This window comes from Symphalangus syndactylus, chromosome 16 (genome assembly GCF_028878055.3).
Source record: "Symphalangus syndactylus isolate Jambi chromosome 16, NHGRI_mSymSyn1-v2.1_pri, whole genome shotgun sequence".
NCBI lineage: Eukaryota > Metazoa > Chordata > Mammalia > Primates > Hylobatidae > Symphalangus > Symphalangus syndactylus.
Genome location: NC_072438.2, coordinates 55,697,843 through 55,712,416, shown reverse-complemented (window position 1 = coordinate 55,712,416; position 14,574 = coordinate 55,697,843). Strand labels below are relative to the sequence as shown.

Sequence of the window (14,574 nt, the reverse complement as noted above, 5' to 3'; positions counted from 1 at the left end):
CACACTGACTTACATAGTGGTTGAACTAGTTTACAGTCCCACCAACAGTGTAAAAGTGTTCCTATTTCTCCACATCCTCTCCGGCACCTGTTGTTTCCTGACTTTTTAATGATGGCCATTCTAACTGGTGTGAGATGGTATCTCATTGTGGTTTTGATTTGCATTTCTCTGATGGCCAGTGATGATGAGCATTTTTTCATGTGTTTTTTGGCTGCATAAATGTCTTCTTTTGAGAAGTGTCTGTTCATGTCCTTCGCCCACTTTTTGATGGGGTTGTTTGTTTTTTTTCTTGTAAATTTGTTTGAGTTCATTGTCCATTCTGGATATTAGCCCTTTGTCAGATGAGTAGGTTGCAAAAATTTTCTCCCATTTTGTAGGCTGCCTGTTCACTCTGATGGTAGTTTCTTTTGCTGTGCAGAAGCTCTTTAGTTTAATGAGATCCCATTTGTCAATTTTGGCTTTTGTTGCCATTGCTTTTGGTGTTTTAGACATGAAGTCCTTGCCCATGCCTATGTCCTGAATGGTAATGCCTAGGTTTTCTTCTAGGGTTTTTGTGGTTTAAGGTCTAACACGTAAGTCTTTAATCCACCTTGAATTAATTTTTGTGTAAGGTGTAAGGAAGGGATCCAGTTTCAGCTTTCTACATATGTCTAGCCAGTTTTCCCAGCACCATTTATTAAATAGGGAATCCTTTCCCCATTTCTTGTTTTTGCCAGGTTTGTCAAAGATTAGATAGTTGTAGATATGTGACGTTATTTCTGAGGGCTCTGTTCTGTTCCATTGAACTATATCTCCGTTTTGGTACCAGTACCATGCTGATTGGTTACTGTAGCCTTGTAGTATAGTTTGAAGTCAGGCTTGTAGTATACTTTGACCACATAGTTGGAAGTAAAGCTCTCCTCAGCAAATGTAAAAGAACAGAAATAATAACAAACTGTCTCTCAGACCACAGTGCAATCAAACTAGAACTCAGCATTAAGAAACTCACGCAAAACCACTCAGCTACATGGAAACTGAACAACCTGCTCCTGAATGACTATTGGGTACATAACGAAATGAAGACAGAAATAAAGATGTTCTTTGAAACCAATGAGAACAAAGACACAACATACCAGAATCTCTGGGACACATTCAAAGCAGTGTGTAGAGGGAAATTTATAGCACTAAATGCCCACAAGAGAAAGCAGGAAAGATCCAAAATTGACACCCTAACATCACAATTAAAAGAACTAGAAAAGCAAGAGCAAACACATTCAAAAGCTAGCAGAAGGCAAGAAATAACTAAAATCAGAGCAGAACTGAAGGAAATAGAGACACAAAAAACCCTTCAAATAATTAATGAATCCAGGAGCTGGTTTTTTGAAAAGATCAACAAAATTGATAGACCGCTAGCAAGACTAATAAAGAAGAAAAGAGAGAAGAATCAAATAGATGCAATAAAAAATGAAAAAGGGGATATCACCACCGATCCCACAGAAATACAAACTACCATCAGAGAATACTAAAAACACCTCTATGCAAATCAACTAGAAAATCTAGAAGAAATGGACAAATTCCTCGACACATACACCCTCCCAAGACTAAATCAGGAAGAAGTTGAATCTCTGAATAGACCATTAACAGGCTCTGAAATTGTGGCAATAATCAATAGCTTACCAACCAAAAAGAATCCAGGACCAGATGGATTCAAAGCTGAATTCTACCAGAGATACAAGGAGGAACTGGTACCATTCCTTCTGAAACTATTCCAATCAATAGAAAGAGAGGGAATCCTCCCTAATTCACTTTATGAGGCCAGCATTATCCTGATACCAAAGCCAGGCAGAGACACAACCAAAAAAGAGAATTTTAGACCAATATCCTTGATGAACATTGATGCAAATATCCTCAATAAAATACTGGCAAACCGAATCCAGCAGCACATCAAAAACTTATCCACCATGATCAAGTGGGCTTCATCCCTGGGATGTAAGGCTGGTTCAACATATGCAAATCAAAAAATGTAATCCAGCATATAAACAGAACCAAAGACAAAAACCACATGATTATCTTAATAGATGCAGAAAAGGCCTTTGAAAAAGTTCAACAGCCTTCATGCTAAAAACTCTCAATAAATTAGGTATTGATGGGACATATCTCAAAATAATAAGAGCTATCTATGACAAACCCACAGCCAATATCATACTGAATGGGCAAAAACTGGAAGCATTCCCTTTGAAAACTGGCACAAGACAGGGATGCCCTCTCTCACCACTCCTATTCAACATAGTGTTGGAATTTCTGGCCAGGGCAATTAGGCAGGAGAAGGAAATAAAGGGTATTCAATTAGGAAAAGAGGAAGTCAAATTGTCCCTGTTTGCAAATGACATGATTGTATATCTAGAAAACCCCACTGTCTCAGCCCAAAATCTCCTTAAGCTGATTAGCAACTTCAGCAAAGTCTCAGGATACAAAATCAATGTACAAAAATCACAAGCATTCTTATACACCAATCACAGACAAACAGAGAGCCAAATCATGAGTGAACTCCCATTCACAATTGCTTCAAAGAGAATCAAATACCTAGGAGTCCAACTTACAAGGGATGTGAAGGACCTCTTCAAGGAGAACTACAAACCACTGCTCAATGAAATAAAAGAGGGTACAAAAAATGGAAGAACATTCCATGCTCATGGGTTGGAAGAATCAATATCGTGAAAATGGCCACACTGCCCAAGGTAATTTATGGATTCAATGCCATCCCCATCAAGCTACCAATGACTTTCTTCACAGAATTGGAAAAAACTACTTTAAAGTTCATATGGAACCAAAAAACAGCCTGCATCGCCAAGTCAATCCTAAGCCAAAAGAACAAAGCTGGAGGCATCACGCTACCTGACTTCAAAATTTTATTTCTTTAGTAAGTTTTCTATTTCTTCTTGTATCTGTTGTGGTAAACTTTATTTTTTGAGACATTAATTGGTATAAAATTGTTAATAATTTCCTCTTATTTTCTTATAATGTTTGTAAGATCTATAGTTGTGTCTACCTTTTCATTCCTAATGTTGGTCAGTTTTGTCTTCTTTCTTTCCTTTTTCTTCTGATCAGTCCTACCAAAGAGTTTTCAATTTTATTAGTTTTTTCAAAAGAGTCAATCTTTGGTTTTGTCACTTTTATCTATTGTAGTTGTTTGTTTTCCATTTCATTAATTTCTGGTCTTATCCTTTTTGCCTTTATTCTACTCTATTTCAGGTTTAATTTTCTGTTGCCTTTTCAGCTTCTCTTGATGGGTACCTATGTAACTGATTTTTAGTCTTTCTTCTTTTCCAGTTCATGCATTTAAGTTTACATTATTTTCCTCTAAACACAAAACTATATCATATAACTTTTGATATGCCATATTTTCATTACTATTTAGTTCAAAATATTTTCTCACTTCCATTGTGGTCTCTTTTTGACCCATGGATTACCTAGAAGTTTATTATTCTATTTCCAATATTTGGGACTTTCCCATTATCTTTTGGTTATTCGTTTCTAGTTTAGTCTTAACACCATCAAAAAATATAATCCTGTATGAAGTCAATATTTTGACATTTGTTGAGCCTTGCTTTTTGGCCTAGCATATGGTCTGTTTTGGTAAATGTTCTGCAGGCACTTGAAAATAATGGGTAACTTGAAGTTTCTTGGAGCACATATATCACTTCGATTAATTATATTATTCAAACTTTCTCCTTTTTTTTATCATTTACTAAGAGAGGTGTATTGAAACCTCCCACTTATATAAGCTATGGACATAGAAGTTAAGATCCCAAGAGCCTGATGTGTAAGCAGGAGGCTAAAATATAAAGATAGTTAATCTGATTTGCATTAGGATTTAGTAGAAATTTGGGGAAGATATGAACAACTAGAGAAGAAAGTAGGATATTGCCAAACTACATGATGTGGAGAAAAGATTTGTAAAGCAAGGGAATATCTAATTACCCCATTTGAATATGTTTTGAGTTTCTACAATGTAAACCCTTCTCTATCTTCCCAAACATTCGGTAAAAGATGCTACCCACTAAGACACATGGTTAAGAGTTTTTTATTTATTTCTTTTGTGGAAGTCAAGAAAACAACCAAACTCTCTGCTTGGCATAGAACAGAGGCAGCTTCTGCTGTCTGTGTGTGGATCTGTCTCCCCAGGCACTAACAATGTGTTTTAAATGCATATCTGCTTGCATTTACCATGCACAGTAGCATGACTCAGGTGTCAGAAATGCAATGAGACCATGTATAAATTGAAATATGACGGTAGAAGGAGATCAGTGAGAGAGATGCCTATAAGAATGTGATTCTTGTCTCCTTCACTTCCCACAATTCACAGAAATCTTAGGAAGCCACTCTCTTCTGGCAGGAGTGGAATGGGGGTTCTGGCTGTCTTACCTAGAGCTTAAAGGTAGAGAGACCCTAGTTGGCACATGGGTTATACAACCCTGCAGTATTGTTTTCAGGAGATAACATTGGTAAAGCATCTAGCTCAACAGAGGGTAAATAATCAGTAGTTGCTATTCAAGCTGTCTTCGTATTTTCCCATCTCCCATACTTGTGTTTAGATCAATGTCTTTTTCAGTTAAGTGACACCTCCCACCACTACCACATGCCTAGTACAGTATAATGGATAAAATGGACACTGAATAAACATGTTTGTTGTTGCCAGATTCCCGAAGTTTTTCAAATATAAGTAAGTTTAAGGACTGTGTTACTTATGTATTGATACAAAACAAATTACCCCATTACATAGTGGCTTAAAACAACAAACTGTTATTATCTGTCAAGATTTGGGACGAGTTAAGCTAGGTGCTTAGGGCTCAGGATCTCTCATGAAGTTGTAGCCAACATGGGGCTGAAGTTATCTGAAGTTTTTCTGGGGCTGGAGTTTCCAAATCTAAGGTGACTCACTCCCATGGCTATTGGCACAAAGCCTCAGTTCCTCACCACCTTTCCACGGGGCTGCTCATGACGTAGCAGCTGGCTTCTCTCAGAAGCAGACAGTGAGATTAAGACAAAAGCCCCAGTATTGTTTATAATCCAGACTTGGAGTCACATACCATCTCTTTCACTTTATTCTCTTCATTAGAAGTAAGTCACTAAGTCTAGCCCATAGTAAAAGAGAAGTGAATGAGCTTCCACCTTTTGAAGAAACTGCAGGATCATTCATGGATTCATCTTTAAAACTACTATAGGAATTCAGTGTTTTGCATATGGCAGTGTGTTCAGTATATGATATCGTTTGGAGTTTGGATGTGTCCCCAGTCAAATCTCATCTTGAGTCATAACTCCCATAATCCCCACGTGTCATGAGAGGGGCCTAGTGAGATGTAATTGAGTCATGGGGGCGGTCACCCCCATGCTGTTCTCATGATAGTGAGTTCTCATGAGATCTAATGGTTTCATAAGGGACTTTTCCCTTTTTGCTCAGCGCTTCTCCTTCCTGCCACCATGTGAAGGAGGATGTGTTTGCTTCCCCTTCCACCATGATTGTAAGTGCCCTGAGGCCTCCCCAGCCCTGTGGAACTGAGAGTCAATTAAACCTCTTTCCTTTATAAATGATCCAGGCTTGGGCAGTTCTTAATAGCAGCATGAGAACAGACTAGTATGATACAATTTTGTTAAATAGATCTAAGGAATCTCCTTAGATTGTGACATAATACTTTTGGAAACTTTCTTTCTGACAACTTTTATCCCTGCCCCCAAAAGATAAAGCAGCGTTCAGTGTCCTTTCCAGTTCTAAGACCTCACTTGAGTCCATTACCAACATTCAAATCATTATCTTCTGTGGAGATGGTTCTGTTGGGTTGAATTCTCCCCTTTGCCTGCCTACTTGATTCTACAGAAGGAAAATCACTTCATGGGACACCTCTGTGTGTTAAGGTATGCTTGCTGAGAGCCTGGTGGCCTGACTGATTGGAGGCATCAACACAGTGTGTCATGTACAGCCATGAAGTGATGTAAGCATGGAGAAAAAGATAGACGACCCCTCACAGTTCAGGGAAGGATGGTGATGGGCTGCTGCTTATGTTGTCAGTAATAGTCACATGCACATTATTCTTCTGGTAATTAGACTTAATTTGTTGAATATTTTCCCCAGCTTTGTCCCAAGGAGGGTTTAAAGTACTTGATTTTCACAAGTAGTCCTTCCAGCTCATCAACAAATCAATGTCCGGCTGGGTGCAGTGACTCACGCTTGTAATCCCAGCAGTTTGGGAGGCTGGTGGGAGGATTGCTTGAGCCCAGAAGTTTGAGACCAGTCTGGGAAACACAGTGAGACCCCTTCCCTACAAAATATTAAACAATTAGCCAGGCATGGTAGTAAGCACTTATAGTCTCAGATACTCCAAAGGCTGAGGTGGGAGGATCACCTGAGCCCAAGAGATCAAGGCTGCAGTGAGCAGTGATTGCACCACTGCACTTTGAAAAAAGTCCTATTTTTAAACCTTAAGGATCAAGGTGGCAGTGAGCAGTGATCACACCACTGCCCTTTGGCTTGGGAACTGAGAGAGACTTTGTCTCAAAAAAAGAAAACAAACAAAAAAAATTTCCTATTTCTAAGCCTTAAAAAGATGACATTTTTAATTATTTTAACTCCATAGTGAAACTTTCTTCTATTACCCTACATTCTACTTTTTATCAAAATTTAGGGAAAACAATTTAGAGAAATGTTTTTATTAAGCAACATAGTTTATAAGTGGAGGTAATTTCCCACTGCATAGATACCATGTTTTTTTTAAGTTGAGGTTCTTCATGTGTATTTTCTCACTTTCATTAATCTCTTCTTTTTATCTTACATACTTTTTTCTTAGATTTGCCCAGCCAATAACTTCTTGTTCTAAATGTTTCAAAAAAAGTATTTGGGAGTATTCATATGAAAATGATGGTTGTTTTCATAATTGTGTCCTTCTTTGTAGGATCCAAATCTAAAAAAATAAAAAATAAATAAAAAGTCATTGGCATGTAAAAGCCATTCAGAAAGGTATGTTCTTATGTAAAATTTCAACCATAAAATAAAATAGCAAATGAATAAATAAAAAAGATTCATGCATATGGGAAAGGCAAACTAAAATTTTAACCCTCAAAGTCCTCTTTCCATGGTTATGGATAATTCCAAAAGCACAACTGTTTAAGAATTATTGGCTAACATTGCTGAAAAATAAGTCCAGGTTTTCTCTCTCATCTTGAGTTTGAATAATATTCTCTTATAGGCAAAGGGGTCATGAAACCTGAAATATTATTCATGTTACATTTATGCATATAAAAATCTATTTTGGCAGAACTTCTAAATTTTCTACATGTGTTAATGTGATGCAGATTAACTCTTTACTTTGCACATGAATAACTAATTAATTATACAGCTCTGGTTGATATGACAGAATACAAAAGGCACTAGGAAGAAAGCTAAGACTTGCACATAAGAGGCCACTTCGTTCCTTTTCTTCATAAGCAACCATAATATCTAACCTCTATAATGTAAGAGACAGGAGATCTGCTTCCTTTGTTATCTTAAAAGAATAATAATAAGGAATATCAAATTTAACATAACCTTTGATTCTGCTATTTCACATCTAGAGCTAGACCCTAAGGAAGTAATCAAAGTTATGCTCAAATAGATAAGAATTCCTTAGAAGACTTTTTATAATAATAAAATAATAAATATGCAAAAATAACAAAATTGATTAGCTAAATGTTGTTGCATCCATACAATGAAATATTATGCAATGATTAAAACATATTTTAAGAAGAATATTATGGAATGAAGTTCATAATATACTCTTTGGATGAAAGAATCAGATTAGCAAATAGAACAAAAACACATATTTACACACAGATATACATACATACATATATGTGTCATACATTTACAAAGGTGGGATAATTTTGTATAGATATATACAAGAGTGATGTCAGCAAGATGGCAAAATAGGACTTTCCAGTGTTTGTCCCTGTAGAAACATCCATTTGAACAACTATCCATGCACAAAAATATCTTCACAAGAGCTAAAGATTTCAGAGGAGAGATTATAGCATTTGAATGTATTAGAGAAATAAGAAAAGGCTCATTGGGAAGGGTAAGAAGGACAACTTCACGTTACTTCTATCACTCCTCCCCCAAGACTAGGTGGCACAGTAAGTAGAGAGACAGATACTCTCTGCATAGGGTAAAATGAGTAAAGTAAGCACCCAACTTTGCCACAGACCCCAGCACCAGGTCCAGGCCAATGAACATTGGCACCAGGCTGGCACCCACAGACCAAGCTTCCAGGCCCACCTAAACACCAGGCCAGCCCCAACAACCCCAGGCCCTAAGCCGGCCCTAGCAAATTCAGGCTCCAGCCCCACCCAAAGCTCCAGACTGGCATCAGTGTCAGGCCACCCCCAAAAGCCCCAGATTCCAGGCCAGAACACATGGACCCAGCCTTTAGGCCTACCCCAGCTCCAGGCCAGCCTTGTGGTCCCTGACTCCAGTGCCCATGGACCTGGCCTCCAGAGCAATACCTGTAGACCCAGGCTCCAAGCCCAACCCAGTGCTAGGCTGGCCCCTATGCAACAAGCTCCAGGCCACCCCTCATAACCCCAGGCACCAGGACCACATTGCCAGTTCCAGGCTTCAGACTGGCCCTGTGAACCCAGGTTCTAACCCACCCCATCTCCAGGCCAGTCCCTGCAGCCCCAGGTAACAGAATCTAGGCCTGCTCCAGCAATTCCAGAGTACAGGCCCACAATAGGAGACCCCAGCACTGGGTTCAACATAGGAGGCCCAGGCTCCATGGGTCCAGGTTCCAGGTTTATCCCAATGGATCCAGGCACCAGGTTCATTCCAGCACCAGGGTGGCTCCTGCAGACTCAGGCTGAAGGCCTAACCCCACACATCTACCCCAGGAATCAGGTTGGCCCTCATGGACCCAGACTTCGGTCCCTATTGACACAGGCTCCAGGCCCATTCCAATGGACCCCAGCACCAGGCTGGCCCCCATAGACCCAGGCACAAAGCCTATCCACTTGCTGACCCAGGCATCAAGCAAGTTGGCCCAAGAACTCTAGCATAAGTCCACCCATGAGCCCAGCTAGATAGCCCACTGAGAATCTTTGGACCAGCCAACTGGTAAAGGCTTTCCCTGCCAAAGCCAATCTGTAAAGACTAGAAGAGATGCCCACTTTTTCAAATGTACAGATACCAGGGCATGTCCATAAGGATCACAAATAATCAAGGAAACATGATACCACCAAAGGAACAAATAAAACACAAGTAACTGACGCTAATGAAAAACAGCCTAATGAAAAATTCAAAATAATCATCTTGAAGCTAAGTGAGCTACAAGAGAACACAGATAGACAACTAAACAAAATAAGAAAAAGAGTACATAAACAGAATGAAAATCTCAATAAAGAGACAGAAATCAAAAAAAGAACCAAACAGAAATTCTAGGGCTAAGGAACATCATAACTAAACTGAAAAATTCAATAAAGAGATTCAACAGCAGACTCAATCAAGCAGAAGAATCAGAGAGCTCAAAGTCTGGTCATTCAAAATTACCCAAGCAGAGTAATAGAAAAAAGAATGAAAAAGTGAAGATAGCCTACAGAAATCATAGGTCATCATTAAGTAAAGCAATATACACCTTATTTGTGTTCCAGAAGAAGCAGAGAAAGAAGAAAAAAGGGGGAGAAAGCTTATTTAAAGAAAAGCAGCTGAACTTTCCAAATTTGGAGAGGAAGATTAACATGCAGATCCATGAAGCCCAAATAACTCCCAAATATATTAAATACAAAGATATTGCCACCAAGACATATTATAATCAAATTTTTAAAAATCAAAGACAAAAAGAAAATTTTGCAAGCAGCAAGAGAAAAGCAAAGAGAAAAAAAGGTTCAAGGGAACCCCTATAAGACTATCAATGTGTTTCTCAGTAGAAACCTTGCAGGCCAAAAGAAATTGAGATGATGTATTCAAAGTGCTAAAAGAAAACAACTGCCTACCAAGAATACTGTATAGCAAGGCTGTCCTTCAGGGACAAGGAGAGGTAAGGACTTTCCCAAAGAGACAAAAGCTGCAGGAGTTCATCATCATTAGATGCACTTTATGAGAAATGCTAATGGGAGTTTTTCAAGTTGAAATGAAAGGACATTAACAATGTGAACACATATGAAAGTATAAAACTTATTGTAAAGGTAATAATAGAGTCAAATTCAGAAAACGTTAATACTTTAATGCTGATGCAGCATCATTTTTAATGCTAGTGTAAGTTAAAAGACAGAAGTATTAAAATAACTATAACTACAAAAATTTGTTAATGGGTACATGTTATATAAAATACGTGAATTGTGACATCAATAACATAAAATGTAGTGGGAGGAAAAGCTAAATCTCAGTTTTTATATGCAGCAGAAAAAGTTGTTTTCAGCTTAAAATAAATAGTTATGTTTTATGTAAGACCCATAGTATCTACAAATAAAAAACCTATAGTAGATACATAGATGATAAAGAGAAAGGAATCAAAGCATACTATTACCCAAAAAATCATCAAATCGTAAGGGAAGAGAGGAAGAACAGAATGAAGGAACTGTAAAACAGTCAGAAAACAATTCTTTAAATGGCAATACTAAGTCCTTAACTATCAGTAATTACTTTAAATGTAAATGGATTAAATTCTCTAATCAAAAGGCAGAGTGAAAAAAATAAGTTATAAGAAATTGCTGCCTATTTAAAAAAATACTCACTTTAGCTTTAAGTATATACATAGACTGAAAGTGAAGGTTTGGAAAGATATTCCATGCAAGTGATAACCAAAAGAGCTGAGGGATGGCTCTACTTAGACAAAGTAGACTTTAAGTCAAAAACTGTCAAAAGAGACAAAGAAGGTCATTATACTAAAGGGCTCAATTCATCAATATAATATAATAATTATAAACATATGTGCACCCACCATCAGAGCACCTAAATATATAAAGAAAATATTAACAGAAATGAAGGGAGAACTAGACAGCAATACAATAGTAGTAGGGGACTTCAATAACCCACCTCCTGTCTGCTCTATAGCTCCCAGCATGAGTGATGCAGAAGACAGGTGATTTCTGCATTTCCATCTGAGGTACCAGGTTCATCTCACTAGGGAGTGCCAGACAGTGAGCACAGGACAGTGGGTGAAGTGCACTGTGCATGAGCTGAAGCAGGGTGAGGCATTGCCTCACTCGGGAAGTGCAAGGGGTCAGGGAGTTCCCTTTCCTAGTCAAAGAAAGGGGTGACAGATGGCACCTGGAAAATCGGGTCACTCCCACCCTAATACTGCGCTTTTCCAACAGGCTTAAAAAACGGCACACCAGGAGATTATATCCCACATCTGGCTCGGAGGGTCCTATGCCCACAGAGTCTCGCTGATTGCTAACACAGCAGTCTGAGATTAAACTGCAAGGCAGCAGCGAGGCTGGGGGAGGGGCGCCTGCCATTGCCCAGGCTTGCTTAGGAAAACAAAGCAGCTGGGAAGCTCGAACTGGGTGGAGCCCACCACAGCTCAAGGAGACCTGCCTGCCTCTGTAGGCTCCATCGCTGGGGGCAGGGCACAGACAAACAAAAAGTCAGCAGGAACCTCTGCAGACTTAAATATCCCTGTCTGACAGCTTTTAAGAGAGTAGTGGTTCTCCCAGCACATGGCTGGAGACCTGAGAACAGACAGACTGCCTCCTCAAGTGGGTCCCCAAGCAGCCTAACAGGGAGGCACTCCCAGTAGGGGCAGACTGACACCTAACACGGTGGGTACTACTCTGAGACAAAACTTCCAGAGGAACAATCAGGCAGCAGCATTCGCAGTTCACAAAAAATCCACTCTTCTGCAGCCACCGCTGCTGACACCCAGCCAAACAGGGTCTGGAGTGGACCTCTAGCAAACTCCAACAGACCTGCAGCTGAGGCTCCAGTCTGTTAGAAGGAAAACTAACAAACAGAAAGGACATCCACACCAAAAACCCATCTGTACATCACCATCATCAAAGATCAAAAGTAGATAAAACCACAAAGACGGAGAAAAAACAGAGAAGAGAAACTGGAAACTCTAAAAAGCAGAGCACCTCTCCTCCTCTAAAGGAATGCAGCTCCTCACCAGCAATGGAACAAAGCTGGATGGAGAATGACTTTGACAAGTTAAGAAAAGAAGGCTTCAGATGATCAAACTACTCTGAGCTACAGGAAGAAATTCAAGGCAAAGGCAAAGAAGTTAAAAATTTTGAAAAAGAATTAGATGGATGTATAACTAGAATAACCAATATAGAGAAGTGCCTAAAGGAGCTGATGGAGCTGAAAGCCAAGGCTCAAGAACTACGTGAAGAATGCAGAAGCCCCAGGAGCCAATGCGATCAACTGGAAGAAAGAGTATCAGTGATGGAAGATGAAATGAATGAAATGAAGTGAGAAGGGAAGTCTAGAGAAAAAAGAATAAAAAGAAATGAAGAAAGCCTCCAAGAAAAATGGGACTATGTGAAAAGAACAAATCAATGTCTGATTGGTGTACCTGAAAGTGACAGGGAGAATGGAACCAAGTTGGAAAACACTCTGCAGTATATTATCCAGGAGAACTTCCCCAATCTAGCAAGGCAGGACAACATTCAGATTCAGGAAATACAGAGAACAACACAAAGATACTCCTTGAGAAGAGCAACTCCAAGACACATAATTGTCACATTCACCAAAGTTGAAATGAAGGAAAAAATGTTAAGAGCAGACAGAGAAAAAGGTCAGGTTACCCACAAAGGGAAGCCCATCAAACTAACAGTGGTTCCTCTCAGCAGAAACTCTACAAGCCAGAAGAGAGTGGGGGCCAATATTCGACATTCTTAAAGAAAAGAATTTTCAGCCCAGAATTTCATATCCAGCCAAACTAAGCTTCGTAAGTGAAGGAGAAATAAAATACTTTACAGACAAGCAAATGCTGAGAGATTTTGTCACCACCAGGCCTGCCCTAAAAGAGCTCCTGAAGGAAGCACTAAACATGAAAAAGAACAACCAGTACCAGCCACTGCAAAATCACGCCAAATTGTAAAGACCATCAAGGCTACGAAGAAACTGCATCAACTAACGAGCAAAATAAACAGCTAACATCATAATGACAGGATCAAATTCACACATGACAATATTAACTTTAAATGTAAATGGACTAAATGCTTCAATTAAAAGACACAGACTGGCAAATTGGATAAACAGTCAACACCCATCAGTGTGCTGTGTTCAGGAAACCCATCTCATGTGCAGAGACACACATAGGCTTAAAATAAAAGGATGGAGGAAGATCTACCAAGCAAATGGAAAACAAAAAAAGGCAGGGGTTGCAATCCTAGTCTCTGATAAGACAGACTTTAAACCAACAAAGATCAAAAGAGACAAAGAAGGCCATTACATAATGGTAAAGGGATCAATTCAACAAGAAGAGCTAACTATCCTAAATATATATGCACGCAATACAGGAGCACCCAGATTCATAAAGCAAGTACTGAGTGACCTACAAAGAGACTTAGACTCCCACACAATAATAATGGGAGACTTTAACACCCCACTGTCAACATTAGACAGATCAATAAGACAGAAAGTTAACAAGGATACCCAGGAATTGAACTCAGCTCTGCACCAAGCAGACCTAATAGACATCTACAGAACTCTCCACCCCAAATCAACAGAATATACATTTTTTTCAGCACCACACCACACCTATTCCAAAATTGACCACATAGTTGGAAGTAAAGCTCTCCTCAGCAAACGTGAAAGAACAGAAATTATAACAAACTGTCTCTCAGACCACAGTGCAATCAAACTAGAACTCAGGATTAAGAAACTCACTCAAAATCGCTCAATGACATGGAAACTCAACAACCTGCTCCTGAATGACTATTGGGTACATAACAAAATGAAGTGGGAAATAAAGATGTTCTTTGAAACCAACAAGAACAAAGACACAACATAGCAGAATCTCTGGGACACATTCAAAGCAGTGTGTACAGGGAAATTTATAGCACTAAATGCCCACAAGAGAAAGCAGGAAAGATCCAAAATTGACACCCTAACACCACAATTAAAAGAACTAGAAAAGCAAGAGCAAACACATTCAAAAACTAGCAGAATGCAAGAAATAACTAAAATCAGAGCAGAACTGAAGGAAATAGAGACACAAAAAACCCTTCAAAAAATTAACGAATCCAGGAGCTGGTTTTTTGAAAAGATCAACAAAATTCAAAGACTGCTAGCAAGACTAATAAAGAAGAAAAGAGAGAAGAATCAAATGGATGCAATAAAAAATGATAAAGGAGATATCATCACCAATCCCACAGAAATACAAACTACCATCAGAGAATACTACAAACACCTCTATGCAAATCAACTAGAAAATCTAGAAGAAATGGATAAATTCCTCAACACATACATCCTCCCAAAACTAAACCAGGAAGAAGTTGAATCTCTGAATAGACCAATAACAGGCTCTGAAATTGTGGCAATAATCAATAGTTTACCAACCAAAATGAGTCCAGGACCAGATGGATTCACAGCCGAATTCTACCAGAGGTACAAGGAGGAACTGG

The 14,574-nt window shown here is 39.0% G+C and overlaps 1 protein-coding gene across 1 annotated transcript in view; it reads right to left on the bottom strand.

Moving 5' to 3' along the window:
- Positions 1-6,668: 6,668 nt before the first annotated feature.
- Positions 6,669-14,574, bottom strand: part of CWH43 (cell wall biogenesis 43 C-terminal homolog) — a 78,226-nt gene continuing 70,320 nt past the window's right edge. Inside the window, exon 16 of the mRNA XM_055246252.1 lies at positions 6,669-6,935. Coding sequence (XP_055102227.1) covers positions 6,857-6,935 — 79 coding nt within the window. The 3' untranslated portion in view covers positions 6,669-6,856. The remainder of the gene's footprint in view (positions 6,936-14,574) is intronic.